This window comes from Ceratotherium simum, chromosome 17, assembly GCF_057802395.1.
Source record: "Ceratotherium simum simum isolate JZ-2026a chromosome 17, ASM5780239v1, whole genome shotgun sequence".
Classification (NCBI taxonomy): Eukaryota; Metazoa; Chordata; class Mammalia; order Perissodactyla; family Rhinocerotidae; genus Ceratotherium; species Ceratotherium simum.
Window position 1 is genome coordinate 35383056 of NC_141916.1, and position 22789 is coordinate 35405844.

Genomic DNA, 22789 nt, shown 5'->3' on the forward strand with positions numbered 1-22789 from the left:
TTCAAAAATTCTACATCAGTTATTTATTGTTTCATTTAACTATCAACTATTTATTGAAGCCCTAAATGGGTACCATAGGCCCCATAAGGGATAAAACATGAATTAGACACTGATCTCATTCCCAGGAAGCTTCTAGTTTGGTAAGGCTCACAGTGTACAGAAATAACAAGAAGGCAAGGTGGAAAGTGTTGAGTGGTACCTTAAAAAGGATGTGTCTTTAGATTGGGCATGTGGGCTCTGAGTTTTAGAGGGCCCTGTTCTGGACCAAGGAGTCATGCCCCCTGGAGACCTGAGCTTCCTCCCACTTCTGGACTATGTTCTGGGTATCTGAGACCCCAGAATCCCATGTCTAAATGGCCCCTTCCTATCTCCCCAAGTGTAGACTGCACAGCTGGTGTGTGCAGGGATGGCCCAAGGATAGCTATTTGAAGGGGTTGTGGATAGAAAGAGCTTGAAAATGTGGGCCAACTCTTCCTGCACTACCTTTAACAGTTTACTAGCTTAATTTGCAGCTTTTAATATTTGGACTGTGCTACATGGGCCTCCAGTTACTCTTGCCCTGGGGACCCACAAATGTTAGGGGCGGGGTGGCCTGGCTATGGGAATTCATGAAGGGGGAGAACTTTGCCTTGTTAGTATCTGGGAAGCTTCACTGGGGAGGTGGAGCTTGAGTCTGTAGAGGCGGGAGAAGGAAGGAGGGAGAGGAATTTCTGGCAGAGGGACCATTATACTCAAAGACAAGGAGACTAAAAGTGCCAGCTTATATGTGGGAAGTCTGGATTTCCATGAGGAACTCAGGAGAGGAAGAGCAGAAAATGAGGTTATAAAAGCAGAAGGAGGGGCCGGCCCGGTGGCGCAAGCGGTTAAGTGCGCGCGCTCCGCTGCGGCGGCCCGGGGTTCGCTGGTTCGGATCCCGGGCGCACACCGACGCACTGCTTGGCAAGCCATGCTGTGGCGGCGTCCCATATAAAGTGGAGGAAGATGGGCACAGATGTTAGCCCAGGGCCATCTTCCTCAGCAAAAAAAGAGGAGGATAGGCGGATGTTAGCACAGGGCTGATCTCCTCACAAAAAAAAAAAAAAAAAACCAGAAGGAGACCAGATCATGGACAGTGTGGAATGCTAGGACATGGTGAAGTGTCTTGTACTCTCAGCACAGGAAAATCCATTTAGTTGGACTGATATTCACAATATTTAATATGCACACCGGCAGGGTAAAGCCTGTGAACTGCCTTCTGTAGACAGTGGGGTGCCATCGTAAGTTGAAGCAGTTTTGATCAGATCAACTTTCTTCTTTTTTTTAAACAGTTTTCATTTATTTATTTATTTATTTATTTATTTATTTATTTATTTACTTATTTACTTACTTATTTACTTATTTTTGTGAGGAAGATCAGCCCTGAGCTAACATCCGTGCTAATCATCCTCTTCTTGCTGAGGAAGACCGGCTCTGAGCTGACATCTATCACCAATCCTCCTCCTTTTTTCTTTCCCCAAAGCCCCAGTAGACAGTTGTATGTCATAGTTGCACATCCTTCTAGTTGCTGTATGTGGGATGCGGCCTCAGCATGGCCCGACAAGCGGTGCTTCGCTGCGTGCCCGGGATCCAAACCTGGGCCGCCAGCAGTGGAGTGTGCCCACTTAACCGCTAAGCCACGGGGCCAGCCCTAGATCAGCTTTCTAAGAAGAGCATCCTGGCTTGCCATGAAGATGGCGAGTGGGGAAGTGGGGAGATCAACGAGCTGGCAACAGTATAGAACAGAGCAAAGATGGGAGAAGGTAAAGAGGAGACATTTTTGAGATAATAGAAAGGAAGAAATAGGTAGAGACAGAAATGAAAAGTGACTCCAAGACTTTGTGCCTGGATTCTTAAGAGGTTGGTGATGCCATTTGATGAAAAAGGTGACTTTTATTGGAAGAGGAGACGTTTTCGAGTTTGTGTAGTCAATCACATGATTAGTGGGGAATCAAATAATATGTCTTACCACACCTACAGATTCACTGAATTCTTTTTAGTTGTACGCTAACACCCTTTCCCCAGTCTTGGCAGTTAGATATGAGGCCACCCTTGCCCAAAGTAGGTGTCAAGGAACCATGAATACACAGGTCAAGTTAAAGGGAAAAAATTGCTGAACACAAGTCTAAGTTTGAAGAATACTTTTTCACCACCCCAAAAAGAAACCCTGTGCCCTTTACTCACCCACTCCAAGCCCTAGGTAATCACTAGTATAATTTTTGCCTTCATGGATTTGCCTGTTCTGGACATTTCATATAATATGTGGTCTTTTGTGACTGGTTTCTTTCACTTAGAATGCTTTCAAGGTTCATCTATGTTGTAGCATGAATCAATACTTCATTCCTATTTATGGCCAAATAATGTTCCATTGTGTTTATCCATTCATCAATTGATGGACATTGGGCTACTATGAATAAAGCTACTATTGACATTTGTGTACAAGTTTTAGTGTATGCATATGGTTTCATTTCTCTTGCATACACACTTAGAGATGGAATTGTGGGGTCAAATGGTAACTCTATGTTCAACTTTTTGAAGAACTGCCTAAGTGCTGTACCATTTTACATTCCTACCAACAGTGTTTGAGGGTTCCAATTTTTCCATATCCTGGTCAACACTTGTTATTATCTGTCTTTTTGATTATAGCCATCCTATTGGGTGTGAAATGATATCCCACTGTTGTATTGATTTGCATTTCCCTGATGATTAATGATGTTGAGCATCTTTTTATGTGCTTATTGACCATTTTTATATCTTCTTTGGAGAAATGTCTACTCAGATCCTTTGCTCATTTAAAAAAAGGAGTTGTCTTTCTATTGTTGAGTTGTAAGAGTTTTTAAAAATATATTCTAGATACAAGTCTCTTATCAGATATATGATTTGCAAATATTTTCTCCCGTTCTGTGCATTGTATTTTCACTTTTGATAGCATCCTTTGAAGCACAAAAGTTTTTAACTTTGGTGAAGTCAAATTTATCTATTTTTTCTTTTGTTGATTATGGCTTTGGTGTCATATTTAAGAAAGCATTGTCAAATTAAATGCCATGAAAATTTACCCCAATGTTTTATTATAAGAGTTTTATAGTGTTAGCTCTCATAGTTAGGCCTTCAGTCCGTTTTGAGTTAATTTTTGTATATGGTGTGAGACCAAACTATTTTTTGATAATTTAATCTGTTTTAGGTGCCCACTTCCACTGATGGCAAACTTAATCTAGTCAATTCTGGATAAATTCAGTAACTTCAGGTTTTCTCGGTCACTGGAGGTTTAATCTCAGTAAATTCAGGATTCTCTCTTTTCCTTCATTCTCCTCTTGTGTGGGATTTAGCAAAGTCACAGTGGTAACAGAACTTGTTGACACGTATGTAGAATGGATTAGAATTAGTATTAAGTTTAAGTGGGTGTGTCTGTCTCAGAATTAGCTTCAAAGGGAGGACAATAATAGAATCTGAAGAAAGTTTGGGGATCTGATTTTAGGGTGAACATGCACCCCACCTGAAGTATGGTTACTCTTGGAGGCAGCAAGCCTCACGGAGGTCCCTGAGACTCCATAGAGATAGCTGTACTAGGTGATTTTCTCCCCCACTCATTCAAAATAAATTTATTGATTGCCTATCACGAGCCAAGAACTATTTTACAGCAGCAGAATAAAGCAGTAATGAAGACAGACAAATTTTCTGCCATCATGGAACATATATTCTAATGGGAGGAGATAGGACAGTAAATAAGCAAATAAAGGTATAACATGCCGTGATAAAAAAATCTAAGATGAAAAATAAATAGAGTAGGGGAAGTGGAAAGCAAATGAGGCTGAGCATAGTATTTTATATAGAGTGGTCAGGGAAGGCTTCTTATGATAAGGTGACCTCAGAGCAGAGACCTGAAGGAGAGGGAACAAGCCTTGCAGATTTATGTGGGAAGAACATGCCAGGCAGAGGGACTAGCAAGTGCAGTGCCCTCAACAGGGAGCAGGGTTGGCAAATGTGAGGGTGAGCAAGGAGCCAAGGTGGTCAGAATGGAGAAGGTCAAGACAGCGGGAGATGAGGTCAGAGAGATGGGGGGGTGTGGGTTAGACCTTACGAACTGCTGCTCAGAATGGTTGTGTAGGTGTGGACTGCTCACTCATATGTAAAGTGCCACTCACATATGTGTACTTACACAGCTGCACTATGTCAGCCCGGGGTCAGATCAATATGGGCCTTATAGGCCATGGAGATGACCTTAGAAGTTACTCTGAGATGGGAAGCCATTGCAGTGTTTTGAGCAGAGACTCGATCTAATTTCTATTTTAACAGCAACAGTCTGGTTTCTTGGTTGAGAACAGATCATAAAGGTGTCAAGGTGTAAGCATGGAGACCAGAGAGGGGTCCGTTGCAATCCAGGAGAGAGATGATGGGGGCATGAACCAAGAATGTAGGAGTGTTGAGAAATAGTTTGATTTTGTTTATAGCTCGAAGGCAGAGCTGACAGGATTTGTTGATGGATTCAATGTGGCGTGTCAGAGAAAGAGACAAGTCAAAAATGATGCCACGTTTTCTGAGCTGAGCAAATGGAAGGATACATTTGCCATTATAACTAAGGCTGGGAAGAACTTTTTAAGGAGGCTTGGCTGCCATAGAAGAAGAATCTGAATGTTTGGTGATTGGCTGACCATCTTGGTCCTGCTGACACAGAATAGAAACCAGATCCAGTCCTTACACAATATTGGACACCTCAGTGGGTGGTGGATGGTGATGGGGTGAGGAGCAAGAAAGACATTGGACTTGGGTACATGGTTTGATACATCTATCTGTTCATTAGCATAAACAATCACCCACTTGTTTTGTCATGTGTTGTCCACAGATAGTTTGTGCCTAGAGGAAACAAAGAAGAACATTCATGACTTTAACCAATAATTGCTGAGCATCCACTGGATATATGGCACAGGACTGTGCAATATGGGGACCATAGAATGTAGTATACAGATCTGTTGGATAAGCAGAAACCTCCATTTCCAGGGTCATCATCTTGTTCCATCTCTAGCTTTTAAAGAGCTCATATGTCCAACGTCTTGGAGGCTCCCAACAGTAATATCATTTGAGTAGACAGAGGAGGGCTTCTATTATATAGCAGGCATTTCTAAGTTGCTAAGTAACATTTTCCAAAGGAGAACACACAAGTAAAGAGAGATGTCAGCTGCATGGTAGGACAATGACTGGGTCCAGTTTATCTCAATGTGCACAGGCTTTGCACTGGCATTTCCTGGATTCTGGATCTAACACTCTATTTTCCTCTATCCTGCAGCCTTTCTAAAAACAAACATTTGAATATTAAGCTTATTCTTCTCTCATATTCCATTATGTGATTATAAGTCTCAACCCAAACCATCTTTGAACTGTAAACTTAAATTTTCGTCAGTTGCACAATTTGGCACACACCCTTCTGTACGCCCTGAGCTTCTCGGCCTTTCTGCAAACCTTGTTCTGTGAGGATTGCTTAGACAGCAATTCTTTGACTGAGTGGCTAATGTCATAACCGCCGCCCAAAGTTTGCCTTCTCTGTGACTTCCAGAAAGGTAGGGCAAAAGTCTTCTAAAATGATGTTATGAGTGCTACACAAGCAGCGGGGAACGTATGGACACGTGTCCCGCCGCCAGTTTCATTTGTGACCGCTGGAGCTTTAAGAGTCAGCAGCTTTAACTGTAAACACACGAAGACCGTCAGGGAGCCGTGACAGCGGGCTCCCGGAGGTGGAAGGTGAAACCTCGGCTTGGAGTTAAGGAAGCGCCGGAGGCGCGGCCCTGCAGGCTTAAGAGAAGGTCCCACCGCCAAGGGTTGGCTGCAAAAATTGCTGGCTCGGCCAAGTGACGTTCACCTCCGTGGAGGCTCGCGTCCACCTGGACATCTGCTGACGGGTCAAGTTTCACTAACGCCATGTACTTGAGATAAAAACCAAAACTAGATACTTCAAATAGAGACCTTAGTTCCTCGCTCTCTCTGTCCCTCCCTCCCTTCCTCTCTATCATCTTTCTTTAATGTGTATTTATTTCTATTTCTTCCTTGACTTCAACGCCTTTCTCTCCCTTCGTCAGCTAATTACCCACCCCTTCACCTCCTCCCACCCCACTCCGGCTCCTCCTTCTCATCTCCTGGCGTCTAGCCGGCTCACTCCACCGCTCCTGCCCTTCGCGCCCGCCCCATCGCCAATTCTCGCCCTCCAGGCCCCCTTCCAGCTCCGAGAAAGCGTCTCAGCCCCGCCATCCTTCGCTTTCCCAGGCGGGGACTGTCACACCGCAGGTCCAGCCCCTCCAGGGCGGCTATACCGCCCTCGCCGCCCCTCCAGCGCCGCCGCGCCTTGCGCGCACTCTCTGGCCCGCGCGGCCACCGCCGCGGCTTCCCGGGTGGCCCGGCCTCCCAGCGTCGCCCCGCCCCGGCCCAGCTCCGCCCCCGGCCGCCGCTCCCTGATTGGCCTCCCGCCCCCTCCTCCCCAGGCCCCTCTCCTCCCCTGCGCCCAATGGGCACCACCACCTGGTCCAAAAATTCCCCCGAGGGGACCGAGGGGCTTTGCACTACCAGCTCCCGCCCGGCGGCTGTGACGGCGGCGGCGGGGCGCCGAGCGGGGAGGGGACACGGAGGGGGGAGCGGAGGAGGGAGGAGGAGGAGCAAAGGTGTTGGAGAGAAAACTTCTGAAAGGAACAGGAAACCTGCCGGGGAGGCGGCGGCTGCGGCTCTCGGGGCGCCCGGGCGGCGCACGTCGTGGGGTGTCCGCAGCTGCATCTGCGCTCCTGGCCGGCTCCCCCGGCGCGGGGCAGGGCTGAGCCCCGACACTCGGTCACTCGGGCCGTGCCCTCCGTCGCCGCTCTTGGTGCCGCAGTCGTGCGCTCCATTCCGCCCCTGCCGCGGCGGCTCCCCGGAGAGGGCGGCGAGGGCGCAGAGAAGAGGAGGGACGTCTGCCCTGGAGCATGAAGCAGCATGTCTGATAAAATGTCCAGCTTCCTCTACATAGGGGACATCGTGTCCCTGTACGCGGAGGGCTCGGTCAACGGCTTCATCAGCACCCTGGGGTAAGCCGGGGGCGCGGGCTGGGCAGCGCTCGCGCTCCGTCTCCTCGGAACCCATCCCGGTCCCTCCTGGCGCCGCCGCGTCCTCCCGCGCCCGCCGAGCGTGGCCAGGCTGCGGGGGCAGGGGCTGCGCCCGCGGACAGCGCCGTGCGCTCGGCTCGCTCGCAGGAAGCTGCCCGGAGAGGCAAGACTTTCTCAGCAACTTCGTAATGTCAAGCTCAGAGACACATCCGAAAAGGAGGAAGTGATTCAAAAGCCCGGAGACAGGCCCTGCGAAGAAGTCCTCGCTGGCTTCTCCATGGGTTGTTTTGATTAAAAATGTTTGTTTTCTCTTAAAGGTGAAACAAAACACCTCCTCTCCCGGTCTTTGCTCGTTACAGCTCTTAAGCCCCTGCCTCTCTCCGTGCTGGGTTTGTAAGAGCAGTCGATAAAAGTCCATGCCCTTGGACCTGAAACTTAAGCGATGTGGTGAGCCAAAGTGTGGCTTTGCCCTGCCGGAGGAGCGCACCGTGCCCTCTTCACTGAAGTAATTTCCTTTTGGCCTTGCCAAACTGGGACTCGCCCCGCCGTCAGGGGCAGCCAGGGGCGTCCGCAGCGCGGTGACCCCCCAGAGGTCCCTGACGGCCTCCTGAGTTCTAGAACTCAGACCTACTTCTCTCCTTCCCGGGCCTTGGCCCACTGAAATCTTGAACCTCCCCTGAAACTCAGCCAAATCCAGGGCTCTTGAGATTCAAGTTGATTTATGAATGGGGGAAATATATATATATATAAACATCACAGTGTGCTAGATGGTTAAATGGACTTCCTTATTGCCAGTATTTTCTCTCTGTCCTGATTGTGAACGCCAGTTCGCAGTGTAATGCAGACTGCAATATATTTTGATGCGCACGTAGATTTTTGTTACTTCATGGTCTCAGTACCTAGACTCCCCAGCCTTAGAGATTTCAGTCTGTGGAACTTGGTGTTTCTACTCCCGGCTGGTCCCTGTGTTCTGCTGTTAGGTTTTAGGACACATGACTTTATATGCAGTGTTCCAGGACCGTAACAGCGAGCCATGTTATAGCGGAGTGGTGCCTCCTTGACACGGGTCGTGGAAGTCACGAGTACTACCACGGTTTCTGTTGTTTGTGCATTTCCCTCCCCAACGGATGAAAGAAGACTTAATTTAATCCCTTTAAGGTCAATGTTACTTTACTTGCGAAACTGGAGCATGGAAGAAAAAACGTGTGGCAAGTGCTTATGCTGGGTTTGAAAATCAAGAGCTACCATTTGTTTCTGAGCGAATACATAGTCTAAGTTCAGCTTTGGGCCCCCAGCAGCATTTCGCCGATGACCTCGGCTGCCCTTCACCCTTCCTCCCCGTAGACGAGTTGTGTGTGGTAGTTAAGCAAGAGGGGCTCTAGGGCCAGAATGCTTGGGATCAAATCCTGGCTTCTGTGCTTGAGAACCATATGACCCCGGTCAAGTTACATAATCACTCTGTATCTCAGTTTTCTCGCGTCTGAAAATGGGAATAATAATGGTTTCTACCTTATAGGGCCGTGGTGAGGAAGAAGTGAGTTAATATATGTAAAGCGATATATGTGAAGTCTTTAGCATGGTACCTGGCACGTAATGAGCACTTGTATGAGTTAGGTATTGTAATTATCAGTACCTTGGTGACTGAGCAATAGTTAACAGTTGTGGACAAAATAATAGAAAGGATTAGGAAGAGTATAAAACCTAGACAAATAAAAGGCCTTGTTTTTGTAGTGTCTTATTCAGCAAAGATATGTGTTGGGGTAACTGCACGGATAGGGCTATGGTAGATGGTAAATCAGGAAGCTACTTTAGCAGTTGTGGAGTCTGTCCTGCTCATTTTAGAGATGGAGAAACTGAGGGGAAGAGAAATGAAGTGACTTTCCCAAGAAACAGAGGACATTAACGCCAAAAGCTGGAACTGTAACCCTGTCTCCAGATTCCCAGCCAAGTGTGTGTTTCTTTGGTTGCATATCATAATCTTTAAGCCTTTAAGGTTGATCTTTAATGTAGCATATACATTTGTATAAATATTTCTTATTTGTATTCAATATTTCTTGGTGTTTTGAAAGTTGAGTTTCCTTAGAATGTGTTTGTGCAGTATTATTTTTCTGTTAACAAACTGAATCTTGTTGAGGTTAGTATGACAAGACCTCCGTGCAGCTTGATTCTAAGGTGAGGAAGGGTCTTCAGAAATGCTGCCATTGGTGAGGCTTCGTGCTTTAACTGGATATTCTTTTTCTTTACTCTGTGGACCCACTCTGCCCTCAGATTTTTTAGGAGTTATAAAGCTTGCAGGAGCATATGTCCATGCAACGTGAAATGTTATCTGGGCGGAGCAGCATCACCTACTTTGTTAGCTTAGAATACAATTGGTAGATATTTTATTTTGCAAATTGGCTTTAGGGCTGTGAAATCAAAACAGCATGATAGTTATAGTTTTTCATTATCTAATTGTAGGGCCGTTCTTTGTACACTTGCGGTATCAAAGAGAGTGCACACTTCTAGTTGAATTTCCTTGATCTTCTGTTAGTTGGAGATCTCTTGTCCGTCTGCTGCTAATTAGCCATGTGACCTTGATCATATCATTTATTCTCTTTTTGTGTCAGCTTGCCTTTCTGGAGACTAAGGAGAGTCTACGCTGTCCCCTTCCACCTGGGGTATTATAAAACTATGTGAATGAAAGAGATAGAAATGGAAGAGCCCAATTTTGTTTTTTTTGAAAGTTGCTAGGAAAATCCACATTATGCTTATATTTTTTGTGGTCTTTAAATTTCTCCAAAAGGTGTGTGAAATGTTAAAGTGAATCAGAGAGCTGGATTGGAGATATTGGCATTGTATCTATTTAGCCAAAATAGATGGTTCCATCGTAACATTAAAAACTCAATAGAAGAGTTAAAAGTCAGGCTTAAAGTTTCTGATTTCTATTTTAGCTCTTTAACTATTTGACACTTTTGATAGCATGATGGTTCAACTTAAGAGGGTAGTTAATGAGAACTGAGTTTACACAGTACTTCAAGGTAATTAATAGATATTTATTTGTCTGCAAATAAATTTTGTCCAGTTTTAATATTTAGTGTGTAAATAAGTTTGGGAAAATACACATTCTTAGTTTTTAGCTTTTGAGAATTTTTGCAATAAGGTAACAAATTTCTCAGATGAAAAAAATCACAGAGTTTCACTATATTAGAGTTTAGCAGGCTTCTCTTAGAGGCCCTTCCAACTGGAAATGTGAACAGATTTCCTTAGCCTCTGTGACCCAGCTTCTAAGTTGATTTCTCAGTCTGTGAGAAATGAGAATGCCCCAGTTGCAAAGATTTGCATTTCCCGTTTTTTCTCCAGTTATCCTTTAACCAGTATTTACGTGATGTTTCTGAATCCTGAATTGTTGCAAACTGAAGTATTGTTCTCCCAGCTTGTGTAGGTGCAAAAGGGGCCTGGTTTGTATTTTCTTTTCTTTTTTTTTTTTTTTAAAGATTTTATTTTATTTATTTTCCCCCCCAAAGCCCCAGTAGATAGTTGTATGTCATAGCTGCACATCCTTCTAGTTGCTGTATGTGGGACTCGGCCTCAGGATGGACGGAGAAGTGGTGCCTCGGTGCGCACCCGGGATCCGAACCCGGGCCACCAGCATCAGAGCGCGTGCACTTAACCACCAAGCCACGGGGCCGGCCCTGTATTTTCTAACTTAATTTTTCATCTAAAGATCTGTTTAGGAAACACTTATACTGACTTAAGGAAAAACTGCTTTAAATTCTATTGAATGAAGGTGAATAAATGTTAAACATTTTTTGCTACTGGTACATTTTAGGGTTATAGTTTTTATTCTTCTTTTAAAAGGAAAGGAGGAAGTTTTGGAATACGCTGTACAATTTCAAATGCAGTATTAATTGTCGCTTCCCCTTCCTTCATTTTATTTGTACTGAGATTTACTTCCCTGGTTGTTACCACATCTAACACTTTATATTTCTGAGTATATTAACTTGACCCATGGTCAGGTACCACACAGTAGAATTGGTGACAGGTATATAATTCCTTCATTGTCTATTCTCCATTGTTTATTCTTGCATGGTTGAGAGGTTAGTGAATGGGAAGTGTGCATATGTGTATTTGTGTGTGTGTGAACGTCTATCTACGTATGTTTCAGTGATTGCTGCCTTTGGCTTGAGGTTTCTTCTCGGGATCTACCAAGAATCAACACCTGCTAGTTAAGGTCTCAGAAAACTGTCAGGTGACCACCCATTGATGCTGTGGCTGCAAAGCATCATCATAGTCTCCTAGCCAGAGTGACAAAAGATTGAGGCCCTTATTTTTACCTCCTGTTTGATTTTGGCCAATTCAATGAACTTTTCAATTCCTTTATTTCCATATTCAATGATGGATGTCAGGTAGGGTGATGGTGGGTCACACAGTTTATAATTCTGACTTAATTCCTTACATGAACAAGACTGTGTAAATGCTTACATTTTATTCTTCCCAATTATAGTCCCTTGAATTTCCCTTCCTGATCTTTTTTCTGCTTAGTTTTTGATATTTAAATGTTTTGCAGATTTGATTTATTATTATCTTTTCTTCTTTTACTTACTTAATTATGCTATTCTTATTATAGTTTTAAAAGTCTTTCCCTTAATAGGACTGATCAGTGGAGCAAGGAATGGTTATAGTCAACTTTATTTTTGTATAATTTGTAAGTTATCTTTAGTGTCTTCCAAATAGCACCCTTCCAAGTAACAGCCATTATTTCCTGCTATAACTAGGTATATAAACTTAGCTTTGTTTTGGCTAAGGCATATGTTGTGATAAAAATATCTAAAAATCCATTGGACATTTGCATGCATGTTGAGTGGGGAGGAAGAAGACAATATAATTTTGAATACTGAGTTGTTTTGGAAAGTCTAAGTGTTAGTAGTGTCATGTTATGGAACTTGAAATCAGCTCGAGTACAAAGACAGTTTCTGAAGTGGTGAACATAAAGTCTATTTTAAGCTGAAAGGTCGACTATTTCTTAAACTTAGAAGTCATTCCATAAATAACATTGCAGTTTTTAGACCCTCTCTTGTGGAGAGCTTAGTCAGGTAAGCAACCATCCCTCCTTAACTGCCCCTGATACTTGGCTTTGATAGAATAGAATTCAGAGGCAACTGCTTGGCCTCATTCTAGGTTTAACAGAAGGTTTATTTTTCATTAGTAGCACTTTTCATAATCACGTTTTTCCTTTGGAACTGTTCTTGTACAGATAGTGTGTAGATAACTTACAGAATATAGACAGAATACTATACACTCAAACTTTAAAACAAATTCCAGACACAGGGTGTCTTCATATATAAATATAAAAGAAGAAATAACAGTGGACTTTTATGACCAATTTATAGCATAATCACAGAATGAATTTTACTCCTTTTTTTTTTTTTTTCACATCAGAACCTGATAATAGATCATCAGATTAGAATCAGGGAAGTGAAACTTTAATGGTCATTCATTCATTCCTTTATTTAATGGAAAAACCTGTGCCTTTCAAATGTATTGATGCCTTTTTTTGTGGTTATCTTTCTACTCCCATGCAGATTTAGATGGGAAAGTTTTCAATATACGCCTTTAGAAAACCATAGTTCAAATTAAAAAATATATAAAATAAGATACATGGAAAATAGTGAAAGGAAATAGAATAACATATTAAGGGTGGTGACACTGCATGGTGCATGGATGCGTGATTTTAATTTCATTTTTATGTCTCCTATATTTCCCAGATTCTATATATGTTTCTTTAACTATACATCTATTACTTTTATCATCAGGAAAGTTAACTAAAATGAAAATAATGTTTTTAAGGATTTTTGAATTTCTTAATACTGTTAGTTAACAATATTTATTTTAAAAAGCATAAATAAAGAATTTTCCTGGTCGTGGTCAGTAGAGGAGGAAAACCACAAACTAGGAAATGCATGTTGCTGAAATAGATGGTCATATGTTTATTGTAAAAAAATTTATTCCTGGTTATTATTATGAATGGTTGATTTAATTTATGCAGTAAATATATAGTCTTTTTTATTTTAGAAATCTGTTTACACATGTAAGAATTACGTACTTCAGCATGGCTGACTGGCACATTTTAGTAATCTTGTTATCCACGATCAAACTTTTATTGCCTGAGTCAGTTTCTATAGGCATTAGTTTGTGAGGGATTTTGTGTGTTTGTGTGTGTGATTGAAATCAATCAATTAAGTGTTTTTATTGTATATCTTTGAAATAGATGGATTAGCTCTCTCAAAATTCAAATCAATAATTGGTTTATAATAGCTTTCTTTTTTTTTTTTTTTGGTGAGGAAGATTAAGACTGAGCTAACATCTGTTGCCAATCCTCCTCTTTTTCCTGAGGGAGATTGGCCCTGACCTAACGGCTGTGCTCATCTCCCACTATTTTATACATGGGACGCCTGCCCCATCATGGCTTGGTAAGTGGTGCGTAGATCCGTGCTCGGGATCTGAACCTGTGAACCCCGGGCTGCCAAAGCGGAGCACACGAACTTAACCACTACGCCACTGGGCCAACCCCAATAATAGCTATTTTATAGTTTATACCAACACACACCCGCAGGTCTCCAACTTTAAGTAAGAATAAGTTAAATTATCAGATTATTCAGAAAAAAATTTTAACCATAAAATTGAAAATGTGTCCACATCCTGAAAAAGTCCATGTAACTTTCTTGGTAATGTGGTTAATGCTGGAGCATGCTGCAGATTGAATCATTAATTCATTCAACAAATATTTAATGAACCCTGACTATGTGCTGGGGATACAGTATGAAGAGATGTCAGATATGAAGGTATTTTTAATTATTATCTCAAAAACCTGAACTTCCTTTGAGAATTTGTAGTATGACACTTGGCTAGGATCTGTGGGAGACACAAAGGCATTTGACGCCTTCTTTGCTGTCAATGTTGTAAGGGCCACAGGATCAGGAACTGACTCTATCTTTTTAATCCCTGTGTCCTCAGCGTGTCACACAATTCCTGATACATAGTAGGTGTTTGATGACTATTTGTGAAATCAGTGTAGCAATGATTTAGTAATGGAGATAAGGTTGGTATTAAATAACCGCAGCTTAAAGCAATTCTTTTCAAATGCCGTAAACATGATTAAAAACAGTATCATAGGGAGTCAGAAGAGGATTCTTTCTGTCTGGCTGGTATGACCTGGAGAGGGCTTCAAGGAGGAGGTGGTATTTGACCTGAACTTTGAAGGATCATTAGGATGAGTATTTGTGTCAAATCTATACTCATAATTTGATCATATAATCTTGGTACTTTTTTCTTTCATTTAAAAAAATTTGGTGAAATTTCACTGTCCTTTTTAATAGCTCCAAAAAAGGAAGCAAACAATTTGATATTATTGAGATATGCAAAGATAGAAGAGGTAATCTAAGAACATATTTTATGCTTATTTACCAAATGTGGGAGCTTTAAATTTGGTTCAGACCCTCTGAGTTTATTTAGACAGGCTTCAATCCGTGTCATGTATGCTGGGTTTACTGAGACCTGAGATAATGAAGGCAGAACGAGAAAGCCCAGTCAAGAAGAAATTTGGCAATTATTTGGGGGAATTTATACAATGTTTCCAGCTCCTTTGGATGTTCTATTTTTCCTCCTTTCCCCCCATCCCCAATGTTTCATAGTTTTTCTTCATTAATCATGAAGTTAAATAGAGTTTTATACATCCCTGGAAGCTTTGGCAATAAAGACGGGTTTTCATCTAAAATAGTTCTAAATTTTTTTGCTTCATACTGCCTATGGACTGTTCAACACACACACACATGCACACACACACACACACACACACAGAGACACACACATTCCCACTTGGTATAGCATACCCTTCTGGTATCTATGGAGTCCACCATGTCCTCTTTTCTTTTTGGTGTTTTAACAAGTGATAAAGACCATAGATAGATTCCCATGAATGTGAGGAAAGATTTAGGAAGTGAACAAAGCATAATCTATATTCCTATCTAAATTCTTAGAATTCAAACGTGTGTTATTGAGGCTCTATTACTAAGGTGTTTGAGCCACCATTAAAATATCATCATAGAAATCTCTTTGTGAAAATTACAAAATGCTGGACTCTTATTATATATTAGTTATCCAAAACAATTCCTCAACAGAGTCTTAGAGAAAACTTAGGTCTTTAATTAAGTAATTCCTGATATCTAGCTCTCCAAGACTTTGTGGTAATGACTAATTTTGAAACAATCACTAAGAGCAGACACTACTGCCCTCCACATATTATCTCCTATTGGAAAGAGGATTCTTCAAATCATGTAAGGAATTATATGGATCATCCCAGCTAAATATAAGAGCCCAAACAAACAAAAAAAATCCCCCTAAAACCCAACGAAAAACAAAACTGGATTAAAAAGTTGTTGATTAACTTTTTTAGTGGCAAATCAAAATGTATTATTTGTAAAAATTTCAGAGAATAAAGTGCTCTCCAACTCATGTTTCAACTGACATTTAGTTAAATTATTTGCAAGCCTTGTATTAAATTGTCTTGGAACTCTTGGAAAATAATCTGTAGGTATCTCTTGCTATCCTAATTCTTACTATCTGATCTCAAAAGCCCAAAAGATTTGGAAAGCAAAGGATACTTGTATATCACTTTGCCCACAAGGATAAAGCTTAGGAATTAAAGACTATTTTATATTAGAAGTGAGGTTCTTTTGTTTGTAAGGAACAGAAACCATCTCTGGCTAGCTTGAGCAAAGAAGGAAATTTATTATAAGGATACTGGAGGAGCTCCAAGAAATTGAATGATGAGCTCAACAACTCAGCGTTAAGAAAGGGAGAAACCCAGAGCTGTTGTGGGAATCGCAATAGCAGAACCTTCTCTCTGGGTCATGCCATTTACTTGACTTGGATACAGCAATTCCTATACTCTGTGTCTCTTTTCTTAAATTTCAAAATACGGAGTGATAAAATTTGGCCGCACTTGGGTCATTCACTTATGTCCATGAAGGCAAGTCACAATGCTAGATCTAATTATCAGGGAAATCACCGTAAGCAGGGCTCCGATGTCTGCCTGCTTCTAGGGAAGTGTGGTGTGGAGCAAAGAAAGCAAAGAGGACCTGGGCATGAGCTAAGATGTCACCGCTTAGTAGATAACTTAATAGTAACTTCTTAATGCCTTTTAAGATAAGTTGTGGTAAAAAACATAACATAAAATTTACCATCTTATCCATTTTTACGTGTAAAATTCAGTGGTATTAGGACATTCACAATGTTAGGCAACCATCACCACTATTTCCAGAACTTTTTCATCATCCCAAACAGAAACTGTTCCCTTTTGAGAATAACTCCCCATTCTCTCTGCCCCCCACAACCGCTAGTCTACTTTCTGTCTCTATGTATTTACCTATTTTAAGTGCCCCATGTTAAGAAGAATCATACAATATTTGTCCTTTTGTGTCTGGCTTATTTCACTTAGCATAATGTTTTCAAGATTTCTCCATATTGTAGCATCTATCAGAAATCCCTTCCTTTTTATTGCTGAATAATATTCTATTGTAAGGATACGGCACGTTTTTGTTTATCAGTTCATCAGCTGATGGACATTTGGGTTGTTTCCACTTTTTGACTATTATGAATAATGCTGCTATGAATATTTGTGTACAGGTTTCTATGTGGACATATGTTCTTAGTTCTTTGGGGTACATACCTAGCAGTGCAATCGCTGGGTCATATGGTAACATAGTCAACATTTTGCCTCAGCATTTCCTAGTCTGCTTTCCTGGCTTTACCTTTTCTTTAATATCATCTTACTACATATGATATAATTTACTATTTATGGTATCTGTTGTTTATCATTTGTGTACCTCTGGTAGAATGTGAGCTCTTTGAAGGCAGGGATCTTTTGTTTTGTCACTGAGTGTCTCAAGAGCTTGGCTCCATAAATATATATTGAATGAATATTTGTGTGAATTAGGATATACATATTCTCAAATCTCTAAGTAGCTGTTAGCCAGTCCTTCTCTGGAAAAAAAGTCAGCATAATTTTTCTTACTTATAAAAATGTTTTGAGAATCCGTATAGGTAATTCTTTTAAAAAGGATGAAAGTTGTCATTGGATTTATGGTGCTATTAAGTCTTGCTGTAATAGGTACTTTAATCATCTCTTGGGTCATATCTCTGCACCTACCCAGCCCAACATGTGATAAAACTTACAGCCTGGGAAAAGTAATGTATATCGCCTCATTTAATGGTTTGCATGTTCTAGCCACATTAAAGAAAAGATATTTCTGAAAGTTCAGTTTTGTTTTTATGTGTGCAGAGTGGATTTGTAAGCATTTGTGAGACCATTTCTTGACTTAGATCAGCCCTTTCTGTTAGTGCATAATATATAATACATCCAGGGAGACATTTTGTACTTTAAGTGCTTTCGCAGAAAAATTTAGTTGGAAATAATTTGCCAATATAAGATGCGACTGTATTTGGGGAATTTATAGAACTTTAGGAAAATAGAAGAGAGCATATGGCAACTTGTAATTTTTATTTTTGAAATTTAGGAATAAGTGTCTGGAAAAGGGTAGGCATTTAAATGTAGGTTGAGGAGAACAAATAATATTTTTGCTCTTCATTAATTTTTATTCTATTGACTAAGTCTGTTATAAAGTGCTTCGCCTCAAGCTTATTCCAAAAGATACATGTTTGGCCATTCTCTTTAAGAACCTGAAATTCTCCAGTGTTATTATTCACCCTTATTCTTGGAATCCTCACTGGTAGCAATGTACAAATGAGAGCTTCTTTGAGAGTGTATTTGCAAATAGGATAGAGAGATAAAGTGAAAATTAGAGATATATACAAATTACAAATAATTGTAAAAAGTAAAACAATGTCGTTCTGTTCCCTCTAGTTCTAACATGCTATGATCCTCTATGATGTTTAAAAATGTAGTATCTTTAGAAAAGTAATTTTGAGATGAAAGAAAATATTATCAGAAAGAAAATATTATCAGAAAGAAAATATTATACAGAGTTTCTGTAACATCCAAATTAATCCAGTTGAAGTATATCATGCCAAGTAAAGACAGTGACTTAAAAAATCTATTACCAAATCACCAAATACAGTTACATTAGGAATCTGAAGTAAGTTAATGATTTAAGGACTAGTTACTTGTGTTTGGCTAAAGTGTTCAAGGTCATTGCTAATATCAGGGACATAAGTACTTAAACATTTGCATTTCAAGTAGATTTTTGGCTTCAACCATGTTTTCAAAGAGGGTAATTTTAGTCCTGATTTGTTAAAATAAGCTGGGAAGGTGAAGAAAGGAATTTGGTTGTATTCGGGGCTCTATAATTGTGGCTAGGAATGGTAAATATTGTGACATTTTAAGTCAAATCAAAACTCACTATCAATGAAAGTTTAGTTACTTAAAACTTTACTAAATTAATCCATCTCTAGGATTAATGACAAATGAGAAAAGGGCCTTTAGTTACCTTTCTTCCCTATTTACCTGGCAGGACATTATTTAATAATAGTTGAGTTCCAATTCTAAACCCATGTGAAGAAAGAGCCTCCTTTCCTGATCAGTACAAATGAAGTCATTGTTATCTGATAGGGTGAAACTAAGTGCTTATTTCCAAAGTCTTAGCCACTAAAGAATCTCCCAGAAAGTCTTTTAAAATATTATCAAATTGCAGGTATAAAAACACTTTGCTAATTATTGGAGAATCTGAATAAAGAATTGCTTAGTTGAGTTGTCGTGGAGAAGTTTTGAGGGCAGTAATTACTTTGGCAATAAGTATCCATAAAGTTATGCTATAATTTTCTAAAGAGTAGATCAACATTCATATCACACATTTTTTTTTTCAAAATCGAAGTTATGATGAATATAATAAACTCTAAAGAATATCAACTGCATCATTTAGTTTGAACCCTATGTAATTTAGAAAAATGCGTGTTATTTTCAATTTCTATATCAGGGACTGCTGGTTATTCCATCGCATTCATTTTTCCCTTCTTCCATACTAACAGAAGTACTTGAATTTGTGGGTGCCCAGAATAAAAGGCCACATTTCCTGGCCTCCTTTGCAGCCCCAGGTGTGACCACGGCCTATACTTTGTGGTCAGGCCTTTAAAGGAGGCTTTTGCTGCCCTCTTCCCTTCCTGCCTGCCATTCAGCTATTTGTCATATGGGCAGGGAAGACGCCATCTTGAACTCTGCTCCTGAGGCCAATATTAGGGATAATAGTGCATCAAGAAATAAACCTGTTCTCTTGACATCCTCGAATCCTGGCTCTACTACATTCCAGCAGAAGATGAAACTAGATGGGCAGACAAGGGCCAGATCATGTATTCCCCATTAGGCAATGTGAAGCCGTTGAAGGATTTTTAAGGGGAGAATGAAAAGATCAGACAGTGAGTGGTCGGGAGAAAGGATAGGAGACGGCTGCAAATGGTCAGCACGGGAGGAATCAGGGTGATGCCTGAATCTAGTAGCTGTAGTGAGGATGAAAAGTAACTTTGTCATCAGAATGAATCATTGAAGGGAGAATATCTTTGTTTAGTGTTTCACTTTAGACTTAAAAAGATTTACAGATTAAAATATTCTTTGTTACTATTGAGGCTTTATTGCTTTTAAAAACGGAACATATAGACTTGAAAGAAGTTTCTCTTCCATTTGCTCACATTTGGATAAAATGTCGTTAAGCCCAGCATAACTTCAGGCTTTCCAGCGTTCTGAGATACAAGCCACGTCTTGTCCTATGCTTCCTTCCTCTAGCTTTCTGCTTCAGGCGCAATGCCTTTTTTTCTCTTTTTTAGTTGCACAAACATTCTGAGTCCCTCTTACCACAGGGCCTTTTCACATGCTTTTTTGCCTCTGTCTGGTAGGCTTCCCTTCTTAACCTGCATGCCTTTTACCTAATTAATACCTCTTTATCATTCAGATTTCAGCTCCGTGACTCTTCTGCAGTGATCTTTTCCTGATCTCCCAGACTGTGTGAGCTCCCTTTGCTATATATATGCTCAGACAGCGCTATATTCTTTTCCTTCAGAAAACTCATCACAGTTGTAGTGTTAATTTTACTTCTATTTCTATAATTATTGGATTATGTTTGTTTCTCCCACTGGACTTTAAACTCTGTAAGGGCAGAGACTGGGTCTGGTTTTGTTCACAATTATGTCCCCTATGCCTCGCACAGTATCTGTCAGGTAGTCGGTACTCAAGAAATATGTTCAACGTATGAATAACATTTTAGCATAGTGGTTGAGAGGATGGGTTTTTGATTCCAACCTGGTTTCAAATTACGGCTCCACTCTTTCTCATGACCTTAAGAAGTTAATACTGAGAACCTCAGTTTCTTTCTTTATAAAGTGGGATTATTGCCTAGTTTATAGTATTGCCATGAGATTAGTGGCAATTAACATATTGAAACATTTCATAAGCATCAGGCCTTTGGCATCAGGCACCTAAGTATTAAATAGGTGGAAACTATTATTATTATAATTACTTTTACTATTATTGTATCTGAAAAATCAGCATGAGTCTCTTTTTGGAAGATTGGCTGAGTTCCCATTGCATTAATGTTGAAGGTTCTGCTATGTTATGTTTATAAAATTTTGCAGTAAACCAGTTTTTAAGCTGGTATTTGTTTAGTAGGCTGTTCAAAGGCACACTGCCTTATCTATTATTTATTTTGGTTTGGGATTTTTTTTTCTTCCTTACTTTGATAATGCACGTTACTAAATTGCAAGCACTTAAATTTATCTTTTATTAGTGGTTTGATGCGTGCTATCCTTTTGATGTAATGCAAACACCAGAAGTGTATCAACATTAGTAATAACCTTAAAATTGCTTGGCATACATATACCATATCTTCCTTGATTAGAATTTTCAAGTCTTGTTACATTTTAAAGCCAACATGTTATTTTAGTTGCTAACATTTTTTCCTTACTAGAACATAGTGGTAAAAGGAAACAATTTTGTTTTATTTATTGAGACAAAAACAAATGTTTGCCCTGGAGACATTAGAGTAGAGATTTTACACAACTTTCCACTGGACAGCTGGTGCTACTGTCTCTTCTCTGAAGTTTCCTGTTGGTGAAGAATTCCTGTTGAACTTCTGTGACTGTGAGAAGGATTAGCAAAAATATTTATCTAATTTGGATATAATCAGTTTACAAATAAACACATTTGTCTAGGATAATCTTGTCAAATTTTAGAAGTGACTAATCAAATTGTGATGATTACTTATCTTGGGAATCCTAATGATTTTTAGACAAAATCATAGGAATCTGAAAGGCACTGAGAATGTTTCTTACTCCTGCCTCTTAGATATACCTAATGAACAAAATTATGCAGTCTCTAGGCTTTTTTTAGTTAAGGATAAAAAGAGATTTTACTCTTTATAGGATCCTAGTACATATATGCACACAAACTATTGAAAACCCTTAAAAATTACAGCATTAAAAAACACTTAAAAAAAAAACCCACTTTGTAGACTCTTGTTTGAAAATTTCTCTATGAGAAGATATTTCCTTTTATCTGACATAAATTCCTTATGGAGCAGTTTACACCAGTTTGCTATTTCTAGTCATATTGGAGTAACTGGTAATGGTAAGAACTTGAAAAGTGCCACATTCCTTGTTATGACAGAGAACTAGTGAATCTGAAGACCATTTATTGATTAGGATGTGTTTTGCTTGTAAGAAACAGAAAACCCAATTGGAGCAATTGTCAGCAAAGAAGAGAACTTTATGATCAAGGTAACTGAAAAGTCTAGGCGTAGCGTTGTTAATGACTCTCTCTCTCTTCATTTTATCATCAGTATTAGTCCCATCCTCAGGCAGGCCTCTGCCTACGGTGGCAGCAGAGCTGCTAGCAGCTTCAGCCTTATAGTACCCTATCCTCTTATACAGAGAACTGAAAGAGAGTGCCTCATTTCCTCCAACACGAGAAGTACTGCAGTCATCACTGTTGCAATGACTAGGATAATGGTCCTATCTTCAGCCAAACACTGTGGCCAGGGGATGAGATTCTCTGATTACAGAGGTGACATCAGCATGCCGTGAGTGGGAGAAGAAGAGTCTTTCTCCATTCTTCTGTCAGGGCTCTGTTGCCAGAAGGAAAGTGGTGGATGCTGGAAAGGCAAAGAGAACAGGTGTCCACTGCAGCCAAATAGGATCATGCCTCAGCCTCCGCGAAGCCACATTTCCTATGTCCTTACAATCAGCTTTTCAAATGTGAAGCCCTTTGTTATTTTTGGTCCTTATGTAAGACTATTTTCTTTCCAGTTTACTACTTTTGGACTTTATATTAGCACTGTTTCAGGTGGAGTTTACTTCCTGATGAAAAGGAGAATTATCTGAGTACTTTTCCATGCCATAGTAAAGCCTCAATAGTCTGGTCTGGTCTCAACTTTTCTTTGGCATCAGCTCATGAAGGAAAGGATTCCGAGGAAATCAAGGATGGGGGTGAAGGTGAGGGGCCAATAAGGGAAGGTAGCGGTTTATTGTACCTAAATGATACCCTAATAATGTTGATACAAAATAAAAAAAGAAAGCGGAGTTTATGAAACAGGCTTCTTCAAAATAAGTACATCATTCATAAGCACATGAGTAAACATGGTTTGATAAATGAATCTCATCCATGAAAGTATATGCATTTGAATCTCTATTTCTCACAGTAAATTTGATTGTGAATGAGTTTGATTTTAGTGTAGATAGCT

General features: G+C 40.2%; 1 protein-coding gene across 1 annotated transcript in view; it reads left to right on the forward strand.

Annotated features, from left to right (window-relative positions):
* Positions 1-6674: 6674 nt before the first annotated feature.
* The window catches only part of ITPR2 (inositol 1,4,5-trisphosphate receptor type 2), a 463296-nt gene continuing 447181 nt past the window's right edge, over positions 6675-22789 (forward strand). Inside the window, exon 1 of the mRNA XM_004435465.3 lies at positions 6675-7055. Within this exon, the coding sequence (XP_004435522.1) occupies positions 6964-7055 (92 nt within the window). The 5' untranslated portion in view covers positions 6675-6963. The remainder of the gene's footprint in view (positions 7056-22789) is intronic.